Raw genomic sequence first — 19,470 nt, 5'->3', positions numbered from 1 at the left:
ATAACCCCTACAAGTTTGATCCCATAGTTCTGAAACACCCTGTATATTTAACGATCATAATATATGATGTTTGAGATCATTCTAGTTAAGTATTTTAATAAACCACCCAACATACAATTTTAAATACTGTCGCTGCAACAATTAGTTCCCGCGTCTAAAGTTAATAAAGTTGGCAATACCTGGTTGGCAGCTGGATGCGCAGACGACTTAGCAGTTTTGCGATTGAAGCGCCACCTACCTCGATTGGAGCTTTTAGGAGCTACTCTTCTATCAGATCTTCTCGCTTTCGTAATAAGAACTTACTCATCTTTAAATTCGATAAATGCTATTTTTGCATATACCGATTCCGCCGTAGTCCTCGCGTGGTTTTTGAGTTCTCCTCATCGTTGGAAGACTTTTGTCGCCAATCGCGGAAGCCATATTCAAGAAAATATCCCTAATGTTTCGTGGTTTCGCGTTTCATCAGATGACAATCCTGTAGATTGCGCAAGTAGTTGTTTTTTGTTGAAGAAGTTTTTTATTAACACTCCCTTACCCCCCACCCACCCCACACAACTTACCAGTAAGAAATTGTTTTCAAAAATCATTGTTTTCCAAAATAATGCGCATGAATAACAGCTCGTTTTATCGTTAATATTTAATCTAATAAAACATTTTGTTTATTTAAATTTGAAATAATTATATACTCGTAGATGTATATTAATGAATATTTAATACAAAACCAGTGCCATTAGATTGGATATTAAGGACGAAAAACGGTGATTTCTTAAACAAATTTCTTACTGGGCAAATGTTTGGGGTGGGTGGGGGGGGTAAGGGTTGTTTTGATGAAAAATAATCTTTTTGCAGAAAATATATATTCAATATTTAATTTATTAACACTGTTTATTTAAATTTGATAATATTTTATTTATAAATATTTAGTATAAAAACAGCGTTATTAGATTGGATAACATGGACGAAAAACAGTGCTTTATCAGAAGATTTTCATCAAATATTTGAGGTGTAATAATCAAATTTAAAAACTAGATAAGTCCCGTGTCAATTTTACTAAATGCCGAAATTTTCTCCTTTTTGTAAATTGAATTATATATCATATACGTACAGTGGTGGCCAACTAATTAGAAACGATTTTAAAAAAATACCTTATTCAATGTTTCAGTTCTTTAAAATAAATTAAAACCAACTTGTAAAATTTTGATTGTTCATCACAACAGCAATATATAATTTATTTATAGGCATTCCACTAGGAAATTTGTAAGGAAACGCGCATATAGTTCATTTCAAACCTTTGTACTGGTAACAATTTATGTTTTTTGTATCTACAAGCCTTGTCTTTGTGTCTTCCACAGTTTAAAATGGGTAGAAAAAAAATTGTGATCCGTCAATGCGTAAAATAATTTTTACGCTAAGGGAAATAGGTTGGACATATAGTAAAATAGCTGACCACCTAAAATGTTAAAAAAAAATGGTTTTCTATGTACTCAAACACATAAAAGAACATAAAACGTAGGAAAATATTCCACGCAAGAGAAGATCTAAAAAAACCAGCCAACGAACTGATGAAACTATTGTTCGAATGGCTAAAATGAATCCATTTTTAACCTCCAACCAGATTAAAGAAGAACTTTCTCCAGCTATCGCGATATCATCACGAACTATAAGATGACGACTTAATGAGGCCGACCTATTTGGACGAGTATTCCGCAAGAAACCACTGCTAAAGAAGAAAAATCGCCAGGCTAGATTAAAATTCGCTAAGGACCATATTAATTGAACCATAAAAGAGTGGAAAAAAGTATTATGGTCTAATGAGACAAAAATAAATCGCATTGGTAGTGATGGTAGAATATTTGTGAAAAGTCCAAGGGGTGCGGAAAATAATCCGAAGTATACAATCAGCACAGTCAAACATGGAGGTGGAAATATAAAATTATGGGAATGTTTTTTGTGGCGTGGTGTTGGTCCATTAGTGAAAATTGACGGTATTCTTGACCAAGAAAAATATAAAGATATTATGGAGAACCACATGTTGCCGTTTGCTGATGAAACTTTGCCGGTGTCTTGGGTTTTGCAAAAAGACAATGATCCCAAGCACACGGCTAAGTCTGTAAAAAAATGGTTTGACGATAACTATGTTGATGTACTTGATTGGTCCTCATGTAGTCCGGATCTCAATCCCATTGAGAATCTTTGGAGAGACCTGAAAAAACTTTTAGAACATAAAAATATTAAAAACCTTAAAGATCTGGCGGAAGAAGCAGAGCAGGCGTGGAAATCGATACCACAATCGATACCGAGATGTCAACATCTGGTGGAGTCAATGCCCAGGAGATGTAGAGCTGTCATTGAAAATAAGGGATTTGCTACAAAATATTGATTTATTTAGGGTTTAGAGTTCTTATTTTGTTTTTTTAAATTGATAATTCTTTGGTTTCTAATTAGTTGTCCAATTCAATATTTGTATAAAAAATTAACTTTTTTTTAAAAGTATATATGTGAAGACAAATTCACTAAATTTATGGTAATATTAAAGGTAAATGTTAGTTACGACAATGGGCGAGAAATTTAAGAATAAACAATTTTATTTACAAATGATTTATGATTTTTATTAATTTATTCACACTGTTTCTAATTAGTTGGCCACCACTGTATATGCTACAGTTTATTAAATATACCTGGACCATATACGGTTGATAAATAAAAATTCACTAAAAAATCGCTGAATAAATATATATTTAACGATAATAATATACGATATTTATGATCATTCTAATTAAGTATTTTAATAAACCACCCAACATATAATTTTGAATACGAATATATTATTGTTACATATTTACAGTCAAATAAGCGGCAATGCAATGATTAATTACTTCATATCGTAGAAATCGCTGTAAAGAAGTTAACAGTCCCACAAACCACTAGTTATCTTAGTACGTTCCTCTACTTATCAATCTTTTACTATAAAACTACAGAACTTACAATGAAACTTGTTAATTTAGGACGTAATATAACGTTGGTCCACCCATATTATACTTAAACCAACGTTGTCTTAAAAAATTAACCCTAGTTAACCCTGAAATTATCAAAGAAATGCAGCTTTATGATTTGTCTGTATAATATTGAGAAATTAATAAATAATTCTAATCAGGTATTTTGTTCGGAAAACTAAACAATTATTAAGTTCTTAAGAAAATTATAGTTAATACATTAAATAATTACTTCATAAAATAAATACGTATTTTCTGGAAAATTTAATCAGGTGTCGTTGGCATTCCACTTTTAAAATAAACCTTACTTCTACCATAAGACCCGTAATAAATTTCTAATTTTTTGTTTAAATTTCATCGTTTCTCAATTTATAAATGCTTTCTTTAATTGGGTGTCATCACTTTATATACTTTGTGTATTTTCTTCACCTTATACGAAGATGTATAGAAAAAACAGAATTTTCTTTGCCTTAGGATCCTATAACAGCTATATATTTTTCTCATTGTCGTAAACATTGCATCTTTACTCAGTCTTTACTAAAAGTACCCTAAACAAAAAAAATCCATTTAATTCTTGTAAAATAAACGATCCCTCTACGAATGATACATAATTCCCATTAAAACTATAATGATTCAATAAATCATTTAGCAAGCTAATAAGATTAATCCCACATCACGCCCTCGCGCATACATTTCGCTTATATACAGAAATTAGCATTCATGACAAGAAACACTTAGGCGATTAAGCTAAGAAAAAGGGTTGCGACTAACATCTTGCGGATTGCCCTCCCTTACCATTTCGCGAGTAAAAAGGCGATTTTCATACTTGTCACGTTTTAACGATGACAGTATAACCTAAGTCAGAGTAGATGGTATGTTTAGTCCTTATTGCTTAATATATAAGCAGTGCAAACAGGTGAGGGTATAGGATTGAGGCTTTCAATTTATTGTTTTATGAATATTCTTTATTTTCCTTGTTTTAAATTTCAGTTTAATCGTCTAAACTTCCTCTATAAACTAATTACTAAGAAAATTCCTTTTTTTAAAGCATGGTTTTCCCATAAAAAAAAATAATTTTTTTAAAACTTTCCCTCTTTAGGGTCTTATGAAAATTGCTTTTTATTTTTTCCTGGGCCTCCTATGAAAAATAGAGAACTTTTTCATAAGACTTTCCTAATCGGATTTTTATGCTTAATATACAGAGAACATTGTTTTTAAATCGGCCAAGTTGTTAGGTTGTAGTTATAGAAGGTTATACAAAAATCCTCAATTGCATGGTCTTCGTCCAAAATAACAAAGAACATACATAAGGGTAGAGGCAAAGATTATAAATAAATAATATTCTTTATTTTTATCGGGTTTAATTTAAAGTCCCTAGCGCCATATGGACCGTTCGCATCCAGTAAAATCCAATCGTGGCACTCCATAAATCAAAGCGAAATCCATTCAAGGCGGGAGGCATTTAAAATCTTTAATTTTAAGTCGCCACAAATCATTTCGGTAACTTGAGGTGCGCGCACCAATAATTCTAAATATTATGGCTCCGCGAGGGTGCATGAATTTAAACCCCTTACTGCTAGTTATACCAAAATTAAACTTCCTCCCTTCATTTCTTCAATACAAACATCCCCGGTTTCGGATGCAGAGGAGACCATCCGGGTTTTCCCCTTATCTGAACGCTGATCTCGCTTCCATAAGTTAATAGTATTTTACCTTTTGTCTTTGTGTTGGAAATTGGAAATTCTTTGGGATTTATTTTATTTACATGCCATCTTGTATGATAATGATTAATTTCTTTTTAATAATATATTTAAAGTTTACTCTGGCATCCTGTATATTAGACTAAGATGTCCGTTAAATTATAAAAAAGTTGTGCAGTTTTATAGATAATTAAGTTAAAAATTAAGTATTTATTCTCGACTTTATTTTTAACATTAGCAATGGTAAAAATTCACTTTCTGGTACCAAATTTCACATTAAAAGCAAGTAATTTTTTTCCTTATAATAAATACCGTGAATATTATCTAATGAATGGAACTAAAAATTTAAATTTAAGCGAGAATTAAATTTTGAACAATCGATTTTATTTTTTGAAAAGTTTGAAAAAACAAAGCCAGGAGGCGAAATTTACTTTAAATTAAATGAGGAAAAATATTTTTTATTTAGAGAAAAAACAGTGACGTACTTTTTAAGGGTTCACTAGGTTCTAGATGGTCCGGATGTGCCACTGGCAAAATAAAAAATTAAATTATGCATTAAAAAGTACTAGATGCATAGAAACTACCTACTAAATTTCATCACCCTGTATCTCAAAAATTATTGATTTTCAGATCGGATTTTATTACGCAAACTTGCTTATTTTGAGGCCCTGTACAACCCTCCAAGTTTGTCCCACTAATTATAACACACCCTGTTAATTCCTCATGCGGCTCAACTTTTTAATCTCAAAGCATATCTCTGCATTTAAATTATTGAAATAAAATGCAAATCAATAAATACGACAACATGGCCTTAAGTAATAACGCTTGTTTTTGTTACATTAAAAAAATATGTAATTTTACATGTTGCCAAATCTACTGCAATAAAATAAAAATTAACGTTTAAAGAACGAAATATCGTTTAAATTTTGTGGATATAATTGTACCTTGTGCGAGACTTTTCATATTAATTTTATAAAAACCTATAATATCCCTGGATATCAATCATTTTTGTTAAAGATCATTCATTTTCCCTGACAAATATGCCTCTTTCTCGTGTAGAATATGCTTTGAACTTGGCAATATATCTTTTAGTGTAACATGTGCATATAAACCTCCACCTAGTACACTTATCCAGAACTGCATTTGCGGAATATTTAAATTTTTATGCGAGGTGTTAATATTAATTAATTTATTGGACCTTAATGATAATAATGTGGCAAATTATGTTATAATGTTAAATTCCTTAATATATGATTCTTTTATAAATAAGGTTACTCGGCCTGATAAATCTAATTCATGTCTTGATCATATGTTTGTGCCAAAAAAACTAAAATTATTATTATTTTATTATATATTATTCATCGGATTTTTAAATCTTTTATTTTAGATGAAGACATTACCAGTCTATTTCCTATATATTTATAAGTACGGGTGTCCCGTAATTAATTGGACATAGGTTAATGTAGGATACCTGACATGAAAATAAACCGTTTGAGCTCAATATCGCTTAGCAAAATGTTATTGGTTTTCGTTCTACAGGGTGTTAAAACTAATTTTTTATCAAATATTTATTGAAATATTTTGGAATCCACTGGACAGATTAACCTAAAATTTGGCGTACTCTTATTATTTTGGATGAGGAACACGAATATGATATTTTTTTCCCATTGCCACATACAACAACATTGAGTGATTAAAATGGTCATAACTTTTTTGACCTACCTGTACGCACATTTGCGAGTGAAAATAATAAAACGCATTTTTGTATTAGGTTGCGTATGAACAAATTATTATCGGAGTTTTACAGGATAAACACATCATAACTACGACCTTAACCGAACCTTTAAGTCTTTAATTTGGCTAAAGCTCGTGTTCTTGTTGTGTTATTTTCGCTTAAAAATGCCACTTCACAATGATTTTTTTAATGCTCAGATGCGGGATATGGTATGTGTATATGTTCAAGAAAATTTTCGAAGTCGAAGTCGAATAGAAGCCAGCCAAATCATCAAACATTTAAAGCGTTGTACGATAGATTAGGCGAAACGGGCTCATTTCGTTCAAAAAACATAAATGCGGGAAGACCAAGGATAATTGGAGCAGATATGGAAGATGAAATGTTGGTTCGTGTATTCTAAAATCCTGAAACCAGCACAAGACGTATTGAGGCAGCCACTGGTGTAAAGAAATCTTCGCTATCCAAAATTATACGTCAAGAAAAACTGTATCCGTATCATTTCACTCCAGTTCAAAATCTTCTTCCTCAAGACTTTCCTGCAAGACTCCAATTCAGTCAATTTTTAAGAGAGCGCCAATTGAATGATCCATTTTTTTGTAATAAAATTTTATTTACGGATGAAGCCACGTTCACAAGGAGAGGTGTTTTTAATTGGGTAACAATCATATCTATTCGATTGAAAATCCTCATGCTTTCCAAAAACACCATTTTCAACATGAGTTTTCAATAAATATTTGGTGTGGTATCTTTGGGGATTGTATTATGGGACCGTTTGAATTGCCAGCTAAGCTTAATGGAGAACGTTATCTAAATTTCTTGAGGAATGATCTACCCATTCTTCTAGAAGATGTGCCCCTAAATTTAAGACGTGACAGTTGGTATATGCACGATGGTGCATCGGCCATTATTCACTGCAAGTCAGAAATTACTTGGACGAAATTTATCCTCATAAATGGATTGGTAGAGGTAGTGAATATCCGTGGCCTGCGCGTAGTCCGGATCTTAATCCCTTAGATTTTTATTTTTGGGGCTACTTGAAATCACTTGTGTATAAAAATAAAATAAATAACCGTCAGGAATTGTGGCAAAAGATTGTGGAAGGAGTCAATACCATCAGGGCCCAAAAAGAATCATTGTTTGGAGTCAGGCAAAATTTAAATAAAGGAATTAGACAATGTGTCCTAGTGGATGGTGAACATTTTGAATAATTATTATATTCAATAGCCTCTTCTAATTTAATCGTTGTTAATTAAATTTTAGATTAAGTGTTCATACGCAAGCTAATAAAAAAATGCGTTTATTTCGAAAACGGTCTACTTTTTGGAGATCAAAGAAGTAAACCTTTTTTGACTAGAATTAAATGCTGTTTTATTATTTTCACTCGCAAATCTACGTACAGGGAGGTCAAAAAAGTTATGACTTTTTTGATCACTCAATGTTGTTGTATGTGGCGCCATCTAGTGGTAATGGGAAAAAAGATATCATATTCGTGTTCGTCATCCAAAATAATAAGAATACGCCAAATTTTAGGTTAATCTGTCCAGTGAATTCCAAAATATTTCAATAAATGTTTGGTAAAAATTAGTTTTAACACCCCGTAGAACGAAAACCAATAACATTTTGCTAAGCGATATTGAGCTCAAACGGTTTATTTTCTTGTCAGGTATCCTACATTAACCTATGTCTAATTAATTACGGGACACCCTGTATAATCAAAAACTGGTAATGGTTGTGTCTTTATCCCAAAAATTAATATAAAAAGAAAGTCCAAGTGTGAAAATTGCGCTTCTGTTTATACTGCAGAGGCATTGGCAATATTGGGAATTAGAGACGCTAATATAATTTTAAACTTTTTAATACTTTCTGAATTACATTGCAATCACTTAAGAACGGACATATTTGTAAAAATGCATTTGTTTTTAAAATTCGAAAAACAGTAATGTTAATAAACATAATAGAAAGATAGCATTCATTTGGTTATAGGATTGGTAGAAAAATAATTTATAAATAAAAAGGACCTGGAATCAATTAAGACAGCTAGCATTCTTTTCAAAGTATACTTTAGTAATATAATTTCAATTATCTAAAAAAGGTTTCTGGAATTTGGAAACGAAAATATATAGAATATGTAGACATCTCTTAGCAATTTTAGTATGGCTTCCAAATGTAATTTTTCAAGATATTTGACACCTTTTTTCAATTTCTAGAGATGCTTTTAATTTAATTCCCATTGAAAGAATTAGAAATTCTTTTTAAATGTTTAGGTAAGATATTGAAAAATGTTTCGATAATAAAAGTAGCTACCTACATTAAATAAATGTAAAATCCGTAAATCAAATAAAATTTCTTGTTAAATTAGACGTACTATGTACATTTTATTACAAACATATTTTTAATGGATGGTTTGTAAGAAAATACAGAAGAGACATACCTTTTCTGTTTATTAGCGTTCTGTTCCGTATCATTTAATTTTGATAATTTTATTTAAGTCTGATGATGCCGTAATGCGGCGAAACGCTAAACATTTAATAGACGCTGATTTATGAGACCTGGACTTTGAGTTTACTTTTTTTTCCTTCCTTTGGACATATACTTAAGTCTCTTTGATAGTAATGGATGATTATTTTGGAAAACTAGTCGACACGGGCCGTACGACAACATTTTTAACCCCCAATAAAAAGCGACCTGATCGCATACTTAAAACTCATCTGGACGAAGCGGACTTGGGAGTTTTAAGGAGAACCATTATCAACCACCATGTTACCGAAAGGGAGGTTCCTACTTTAAAGACAGTCCATAAAAAGTTTGTAGAGGACATGGAGTACCAAGGTTGTAAAGAAAGTCTAAGAAAAGAAATACATAAAATTGGGTTCGATGGAGGAAATTGAAAAACAACCGGAACAGCCCATTAGAATGCTGCGGATTGACTTTCTTAGAAGGATGCACCAATATAGAGGAGAAAATCGACCTATAATATATATAGATGAAACATATATCCATTCGACTCATACTCATACGAAGGGATGGAGTGATGAATCCCTGGCAGGACTTCAAAAACCAATAAGCAAGGGGGCCGCGCCTTATTATAGTGCATGCCGGTGGCGAAAATGGATTTGTCCCCAATGCCTATATTAGGTGGAAATCGACCAACACGAGTGGCGACTACCATCAAAAGATGAACTACGATAATTATAAAAAGTGAGTTTCAGAAAAACTCATCCCAAATTTGCCACAAAACAGTGTTGAGGTCATTGACAACGCCCCATACCACAACAAACAAATTGATAAACAACGTTGACCAGGAAAGCGGAGATGGAGGAATGGTTGAGGCCACAAAATATCGATTTCGACAATACACTATACAAGAGGTATGAAATCGATGACCTTTTTAATAGAAATGGTCACGAGGTTTTACGGCTACCCCCTTATCACCCAGACCTAAATCCTATTGAGCTGGTTTGGGCAGAAATGAAGGAGTATGTGGCGAAGAGAAATGTAGATTTTAATTTTAACAAAGTCATTAAGTATTGTGACAATTTCTTTGAGGAATTTCCAGTGGAAAAACGGAACGCTCGATGTGAGCGAGCCAAAAGGTTTGAGCAAGAATTCATTGACAAAGAACCAACAATGGATATTGTTGTGGAGGAGCTGATTATTAGGTTGGGTAAAGACAGTGACTCTGAAAGTGATTCGGATGAAAAGGATGATGATGATGATGACCATGATGATGTTAACGATGGCGACTTATCTGGAATCGAAGAAATTGGTGAAAATGACGAAGACCAATTAGTTGAGGACAATAATAAAACTTATTTTAGTTTGCAAATGTGCAATATGTTTTTAAATTATTATGTAAATATATTAATTATAATAATAATTAATGGAGTTTTTTTTAAACATAACAAGTTTTATTATTGTCCTCAACTAATTGTCATTTTTACCAATTTTACGTATTTCTTTTCTTAGACTTTCTTTACATCCTTGGTACTCCATGTCCTCTACAAGCCCCGTGTCGACTAGTTTTGCTTCGTTTTTGATTCTTCGTATATTCCTTATAGAAACACCTGTAGTTTCAGCAACATATTCCTGAACCTAAAAATAAATAATTTTTATTGGTTAACTGAAGTGGTTTTTGCCTTTTGGGTGGGATTGAGGGCCATTGCCGTTGCTAATCAATTATTCCGAGAAATTTCAGATCAAAACATACCTTTGCAAGAGGAATAACTTCTTCACCATTGCCAGCAGCCACTGATTCTGCTTGCATAAATTTCAATACATTGCTAACTATTTCGCGACTTTGTCCACTTAACACTTTATTTTTTACTTTACTATACTGAAATTCCTTCAAACAGAAAAGTTTCTCGCTTACCGAAAATCATTCAACAATAAAAGTAAACCTTCGTGTTAACTCCATTCTCCAAGACAAACTAGGCTAACTAGGAGACCCAAATTTCGTTGTGACCGCCTTTATATCTCGAATCGACTAAAAAAAACCTGATGGTTGTAAGTTTATTGGTTTAGAAGTTATCGAGTGGTATGTGTAAAAAACACATAAAAATATTATTTTGATAAATTCTGGACATTTCCGACCCCTCAAAATATATTGTAATTAGTCATTTCACATACCCAGAGACCCAACTAATGATCCTGTCTAGGTTTCATGTGGTTATACCTAAAAAAATTTTTCGAGAAGAAAGCTTTTTCCGCTATCTACTCCACTTGACACCATCTACGCACGGACTAAGATTTTAATTAACCGCCCGTCCTCTGTATTTGTTTAATACTGACTCTCTCATTCGGACGTTCGCGCATCTCAGAGGCCAAGCTAGAATGGTCAAGCAGTATATGTCAACTGATGACTTGAACCACGTTTTGTTTGAGTGTAAAAATAATTTTGACGCAGTGACGTTTGCTTGCATCCTATATGGCCTACGTAATTGCGAATAATAGGATGGAGTCTGATTTCCTAAAATTTCTGAAATTGTCCAAAAGGAAAATATAACTTGGAAGTACATTCACTTTTACATAATTTTAGCTCCTTGGTGATCCTTTTGCTCTTTCCTTATTATGTACCTATCTATCTCAGTCTTCCTGTGTGTTGTTTTTGAAAGAAAATGTCTTGCATTGACTCCAGGGCGAGAAGTGTGTGAGTCTGCTTCTGCAATGTGTCTTTTCTTAGGAAGTTAAATAATTTACAAACTACAATGTTATACTACACAATAATAGTATAATTACACCATAATTTATTGACAAATAGGTCAAGTCTTATTGATGAGATTATTTCAACTTGAAATGATAGAAGCCGTTTCTACACCGGTGTCAAGAAGCTTAACCGACCATAATTTAGTTTTCGACCATATTTTAGGTTTGTTTAATGAAATTTTGATTTTTTAATTTTGTCAAGAAATATAAAATTTGAAAATTTTTAAATTTTGTGGTTTTCTTTCTTATTTCCATGATATTGCTGTGAAAACAAATAGCTTAGGTATATCATTGGAAAGCATATTAAATGCAGTAGTTTTTGCTGAAAAAAAACATGCCCTATTTACCAAATTTTAGAAAAACGACAACGAAGAAGGCATCACTAATTCTGGACATTTTCCAAATGTTACATTTAACTTCTGATAACACCCGGTATAAAAAATTACTCAAAAACTTAAATATACCCGTCTTATAGAAAATTTAATTCTCTATCAGATGGTATATCTAAAGTTTATGTGGTGGTAAGAATAACGGAGATATTTTTGTTTATATGAAAAAACCAAAGACATTTTGATAAAATTAAAAAATGTTAAATACCAGAAGATCTAACGACTTTTTGAAAAAATGTTATACGACTTTTTTGTTGCAAATGACTTGCTTAATCACCTCTTAAAGTTTGGCGGTTTTTATAGTAGACACCTTGCATAATTGTAAAATTGATTGTGTATAATTTGTATATGTATATATTGGGCAAATAAAGAAATTTGATTTGATTTGATTTTATTTGATTGATTGATTTGATTTGAATTGGCTGTATGCTATATCAGCAACTTCTTTGTAATGAATTTGTTTCTATATTGAAATGCCAAAAAAATTCAAAACATCTAGGTGCTTAGTGAGACGATCTAATGAACAATTATTAAATATCTTGTAAATTTTGATATTATATTATATAAATCCGCAAAGACAGAGAGATATATATAGAGGGAGATGATGCATGCTTTACCCCATACACCAAAACATACCCGCTAAGTATACGGAGGTAATAAATATAATTTTCCGGCACCGCACCGGTATGGAGGAGCACCGAACTATAATTACGTAATGAGGGAAGTCTCTCCCATCAGTTCCTTTCGTCAAGGGAGGAAAAGGACGAGCCGTCGCGACGCGTCGCGACGCGCCAGTTGGCACTAACGTTTGAGACATTACCCATTTACCTTTCTGATTCTTGATCGGCACGCCGCACCACCCCACCGCGAACCGTTTATTCGATCGGAAAAGTGCCGTTTAATAATTCAATAATTATTATGAGTTATCTACCGGAGGAGCGAATAAATATCTATTAAGATTTTCTTTAAGGGAGAAATATTGTTTGAGGAGACGATATTTAATAGGGTCTCTTATAAGTCGTTTCAACTGTACCGAAGGCAATCTGATTAGGACAACTTCATTGTCATTTTTTCACAACAAAAAAAACACTAAAAGCTTACCAATAAAAATGAAATTTAATGATCAGGAAACGTCGAATTATGTTGGCATTAGTGAAGTATTTTAGTGGAGTATTTGAACCTTCTGATACACTGAACTTTAATTGAGCCTACTCAACGGCAAGAATGTTTTGTAGTTAACAATATTAATATAAATGACATTAAATCTGCACTTATATCTATGGGACCTGGTCCAGACGGATTTCCTTTATTTTTTGAAGTCCTGTCCTAGCTTGTACGAACCTTTGCATAATTTGTTTGTCAGGGAACGTGATGCGTTGGTGGAAGATCGGATGAAAAATTGGATCAAAGCCAAGATATATATATATATATATATATACGTAAATTTAATGGCACGAGACACGCTTTTTTAAATTCCTAAAATGATTAAGAAAAATCAATTAAATAGGCATAACTTTAATGGACACGGTTCACATGTATTTATTACTTCATATTTTGGCCACAATTTAGTAGCAAGCTCCCTTAGGGTCTGTATAACGAAATGCAATAATTAATAAAGAATGTTTCGTCGTGTCCATTTGAATTATGCATGTTTATATAATTAAAGAAATCTGTTTGATATAATATTTTATAGGGTATTTTCTCTCTTATTTTTAAGATGTTGCGAAATATATATTTTTTCAATTATGCAAAAATTTTCAATTTTGTTCCTGTCAGTAGTGACAAACAAAAAAACATCATTGGTGATTGTATACGCCAATGAACCACGAAATTTTTTTTTGACTATTTTTGATGAAAATCCATAGTTGCATAAAAAAAAAACATGATAATAATAGGAATATAGTAATACTAAACAGAAAAATATGATAATAATGAACAGATGTATATTAACTACCTAACATATTATTCAGAACAAGTATTATAACAAACATCATTAGTTGAATATGATTTTTTATGACTTTTGAACAATCCTTATAAGTATGATATATTTAAGTCCTTATTCAATACAGATCCAAGGACCATGAATAAACAAAATTGTACTTAAAGGACCATAAATCGTTTAAAAAATTAAAACTTAACCTAGGATTGTCCTAAAATTACACACATTTTCCATGCGTCTCGAAGGACCATGAGTAAATAAAAATTTAACTTAAAGACTTAGAGAGGTTAATTTGCGGTTGTCCTACAATTACAAAAAAACTTCAATCCAGCTCAAAGGACCAAGAATAAATTTAAAAAAATTATTTAATAAAAAGGTGTTAAAGGACCATAAATAGCGTGAAAAGTTAAATCTAGCTTAGCTTATGCTAAAATTGCAAATAATTTTAATCCGGTTCGAAAGACCATAGATAAATAAAAATTTCGAAAATCTAAAAAAGTCCAAAAATTTCAAAAAACTGGAATTCAGCTAAAAGGATCATGAATAAATAAAATTTTACCAAAAAGTACTTTAAGAAAATAAATTCAAATTGAGTTTTATCCTAAAATTACAAACATATTTAATCCGTCTCGAAGGACTACGAATGAATATCAATGAAATTTTAACGTAAATAAATTGCGAAACTAAATTTCAATTAAAGATTTCCTTAAGTATAAGCAAAGTTTTACTCGTAAGTAAATTGAGAAACTAGATATTTCAACCTGAGATTTTCTTAAGATTACAAACAATTTCAACCCGATTTAGAAAACCATAAATAAATAAAAATTTAACTTAAAAGACCATAAACAGTTTAAGAAATTAAATCATAACTTAGGGTTGTCCTAAAATTATAATAAATTTTATGCCGAATCGAAGGACCACGAATAAATAAAGGTTTACTCAAAGAACCGTAAATAAATAAAATTCTGATTTGAGGTTATCTTAAAATTACGGACAATTTCAATCTTGCTCAAAGGCCCATGAATTAATAAAATTTTACTTAAAGGACCATAAATAGTTTGAGAAATTGAATCTTAACGTAGGCTTGCACTAAAATTTCAAAAGGACCTTAAATAAATAAAATCTACTTAGCATCTCACTCTTTGTGCTAGATATGCAATTTACATTCTTCAATAAATTTATTTAAATTTGGAACAACTTATATTAACTATAGCTGTTTAAAGTCAAAAAGATTAATTTTTAATAACTGCCTCTAACGACTTCAAAATAAAATCTTCAAGACCTATACTAAATCTCTTATTGTTGTTGCACTATTTGTGCCAGTATTTAAGTCTGGAGAAAAAACTTCTGTACGGAATTACAGGCCTATTTCTCTACTTAGTTACTTTGATAAACTATTTGAATCTTTGGTGTTAAAACAATTATTCTTTAAGGTCAGAGAAGCTATTGATGTTAACCAACATGGCAACAAGTATGAATAGGGGTCTGGAAACTTGTGCCGTGTACACTGACTTTTCCAAGATTACAAGATACCGACCGATTAACACTTTAGAAACACGGTTTTCATTTTCCCAATAAAAACAAAAAAATTATTTGAGGATTTTTGCAATTCAGAGCTTAAGACCGCGTTTTTTCCATTAGAAACAAAACAAAAAAAATCACATTAAAATAATCTTTGGGTGTTTGCTACTTATAATATTGTATTGTAGTTTTTGTTTTTTAATTTTTATGCATATCCAATATAGGTACGACTAACTATTATTAAGTTTGTAGACTTGTAGTTAATTTTTCAATAAAAGTAAAAAGAAATAAAAACAATAAAATTATCTTAGTAATTTAAATATTTATGCATAACTAAAATGGATACGATTGCTATATTTTAGGTAAAAATATATTTAAATGAAGCATTTTCTTCGTAATATATAATTAAGTAAATTTTCATAGTTGCTGGCTTTGTCCTGGTACTGTATATTAGAAAATTATGTAAAAAAAATATTTTAAATTAGCAACAATAATATTAATAGTAATAACAATTATAATATAACTATCAAGGAATCTTTTTAACAATTTAATTTAATTAAATTTAATCTTTACCAATTTAGAGCTTTGATTTGTAGTTTTTCAAATTTACGTGCATAATCAAAATGGAAATGACCGTGATTTTCTATTTTTTATTGTGATAAATCAATGTTATTTTAATAATTAATTATATTTTATTAATAATAGTTTAAACAAAAAAAAAAAGAATTTTACAATAAAATTATCTAAGGAAGCTTGCAATGTAAAGCGTTGAATTAGAATCTTAACATTTTTTAAACATAACAAAATTGAAGAAGGCTGCCATTTCTGAGTTAAAATGTATTTAACTATAAAGTTTGTCCATGTGTAACCAATTTTTTAATATAAAAATAGAAAAAAATCAAACAAACAATTATCTGAGGAATCTTGCTTTCTACAGCCTTGAGTTAAGATTGTTACATTTTTTATGCATAATAAAAATGGATGTCGTTGCCATTTACTAAGTATATTTAATTGAAGCTATTTTTTCATTGTGCATTATTAGGATCAGTTAAAATTTTCATCTGTTGTACTGCATATTAAAAAAAAGAATATTAATGGACAAAAATTGGACATTTTAATGCAATTTTTTTTATTATATATTTCATATTAATTATACGTTTGTATAACAAATTTTATATCAGTCAAGGAAAATAGATCTAGCCTAAATAAGAAGATCCCTTTTTTGCCAGGACATTCTGGTAAAATAGGTTTATATACAAATAACTATTAGAGAAATAAACTCTGCATATGAGTCTACTGGGAATAAGTCTACAATGTGTTCTCTGGGAAAATAAATCAAGGTAGTTCTGTTATCATGAAACCATTATACTACTATTAAATATATAAACTTTTCCTAAAACACAGTGGTGGTTTTTCCTTAAAAACATCTAAAACCACCCTTGACTACAAAACAGCCGTAAAAAAAAACTCACCCCTTCCTATACTATTCGGCGACAAACTGCCACCAACTGTAGTGACAGTAATCTTAGTGCCCTCGACTTCTTCAGAACCACTAGATGGCACTTGTCTTGCAGAATCTTGAATGGAACTCCTTGACCTCAAATTCGCCGGTTGCAAGATGGTATATTGTTTATTAGCCGTTTCCGGTGATTTTACCGGAACCGTTTCCGACACGGTTTCAACCGGTTTCAGGATATTTTTTGGTTTATCTTCGGCTGTGGTCGTTTGGTCGATCGTCGGGTATCCTACGAAGGTCGCCTCCGCTGGAAATGGACCTGGGGTTTAAATGGAACAACTTAAGTTAAGTAGAAATGAATTTTAAAAAGCGAGTAAACTAACCTAAGTTGGTCAAGTTTTTGTTGCTAGGTTGCGGTGGTCTAAAAGCTGATGTTGTGGAAAACGGTGAGGTCAAAGAGCTGGCACCAGGGTGCCTGGTAAATGCTGAAAAACCTGGTCGCTCTGTTAATTTAAAGTCATCCCTTCTCCTTTCTTTGTTACTACTGTCAGTGTCTGACTTATCACTGGATTCGTTTTTTTCCGAAGCTGCTTCTGACATGTCTATTTCCAGTTCATTGGATGAGTCGTCCACCAGTTCGTTAAAATCTGGGGGGCGATAGTCGCTTTTTTCTTTGTCTTTCGGGTCCTCTATGACCTCTTGCTTTATCCTGACCACTTTGCTCTTTAAATTATCGGATTTATCATCCTCCCTTAAGGTTATGACGTCTTTTAACGTACAAGAAGGGTTATCGGTGCTAGAGTTAGATGCCGAGGAGGGGGACATTTTAACGGCTGACTTCTTCTCGTCAAAAAGGTTTTCAAAAGCGGGGGATTCCTCATTTTGGGTTGCATATTGTGACCCTCTGTTGCCGGGCCAACTTCCTAAATTCTTTAAAGCAGCTTCGGTTTCACGTATTAAAGTTTCATCAGCCGCATTTTCATCTGTGGGGCTCGAACTAAGTTTTTGACTCTTCTTTATTGGACTGCTAGACGGGTTGGGGGGTAATACCCGCTTCTTTTGCGGTAAAACTAAGGACTTAGGGGATGTTAAAGCTTCCTCGGTTGACTTTCTACGGCGTTTTTCTTCAAGGGTTTCTAGTTTTGTGAAGGTTTTTGTCACTGTGGCCATACTATGAGCGATCGGTTCGGATTTCCGTTTCTTTAGGTGTGTGAAGCCAAATGCACGATTTGATCTGAAAAAAATTTTAAAGATATTAAGGAATATTATACTAATAGCGTTCGCGGTTAATTCTGATAAGATTCTTTATTTGATAAGAGAATACAAAACCGTCAATAAACGGCGAACCCAAACGAGGTTTTAAATAAGTTAAGAACGAAGATTAAATACCGAGATTTTCGAAAAGTCGGTTGTATCGCACGGGAAAACAAAATAGATTAAAGACCTAAAAGTTAACTCGAAGGCTTTTAAACTTATTTCTGATTGAAGGCCATTAAGAAACACGCTTCTACTGTCGATTACGGCACGAAGTGATTTTCTCGCTCGTCATTTATACATTTAAGGTAATTTCTTAGCGATTTAGATCGGATCTACGCCGTCTCAAAGTATTATTTAAATAAAACTAAAGTAACGTAAATTGTATAACAAAACATCTCCGTAGAAATTTGTTTTAAATTGAAATGTTCCTAATTCGAGTTAGTTATCCACTTTGGGATCTAAAGGTTTAATATAAGAAAGGTATATAATTATATTTGGCATTTAAAAGCTCGTTTGTTGCTTTTAAACGATTGAAATATTTATAGACTTTGGGTATTCGTATGAGAGATTTTAACGTTTTTGTGCATAATTGAAATGGACGCGATGTTCATTTTTTAATTAAAGGATTTTTGCAATTTAGAGCTTTGGACCGAGATTTTTACACTTTACGTGCATAACTCAAATAGGTAATTACGACGATAATTTTTTTATTATCAATAAATGCTTAATTCATGCTTTATAAAAAAAATAGTTAACAATAAAATTATCTAAGAGTTTTTGCAACTTGGGGCATTGTCTTGTGATTTTTCAATTTATTATGCATAACCAAAATGGATACGACTAACAATTATTTATAGGTGTTTATATCTGCAACTAATTTTTTGATATAGGAGTAAAAAAAATACAATAAAATTATTTAAGGCAGCTAGCAATTCACAGCGTTGAATTATGATTTTGTTCAATTTTTATGCATAACTTAAGTGAATATAATTGCAATTTTTTAAATGAAAATTAATTTCAATAAAGCATTTTTTTCATATCTTATGATTAAGTTAAATTAAAATTTTCATACCTGAAAAATTGAAATATTTACGGATTTCAGGAAATAGTATGGAAGATTTTTATGCATAACTAAAATGGACACGATTCTCATTTTCTTATAAAAAATTAAATTGTTTGAGATTTTTTGCCATTTAGAGCTTTGGATCGCGATTTTTACATTTCACGTGCATCACCAATGGCTATGATGATTTTCAATAATCGACAAATAGTTAATTG

General features: G+C 31.6%; 1 protein-coding gene across 2 annotated transcripts in view; it reads right to left on the bottom strand.

The window, feature by feature from the left end:
- The window catches only part of LOC126748125 (myelin transcription factor 1), a 141,620-nt gene that overhangs the window by 39,477 nt on the left and 82,673 nt on the right, over window positions 1-19,470 (bottom strand). For both annotated transcript variants that reach the window (XM_050457150.1, XM_050457151.1), the window contains exons 3-4: window positions 17,319-18,169; window positions 16,952-17,254 (exon numbers count right to left, since the gene is read on the bottom strand). In XM_050457150.1, coding sequence (XP_050313107.1) covers window positions 16,952-17,254; window positions 17,319-18,169 — 1,154 coding nt within the window. The remainder of the gene's footprint in view (window positions 1-16,951; window positions 17,255-17,318; window positions 18,170-19,470) is intronic.

The sequence above is a fragment of the Anthonomus grandis genome, chromosome 22 (assembly GCF_022605725.1).
Source record: "Anthonomus grandis grandis chromosome 22, icAntGran1.3, whole genome shotgun sequence".
Classification (NCBI taxonomy): domain Eukaryota; kingdom Metazoa; phylum Arthropoda; class Insecta; order Coleoptera; family Curculionidae; genus Anthonomus; species Anthonomus grandis.
The sequence above is the reverse complement of the archived record's forward strand: the minus strand, read 5'-3'. Positions and strand labels throughout refer to the sequence as shown.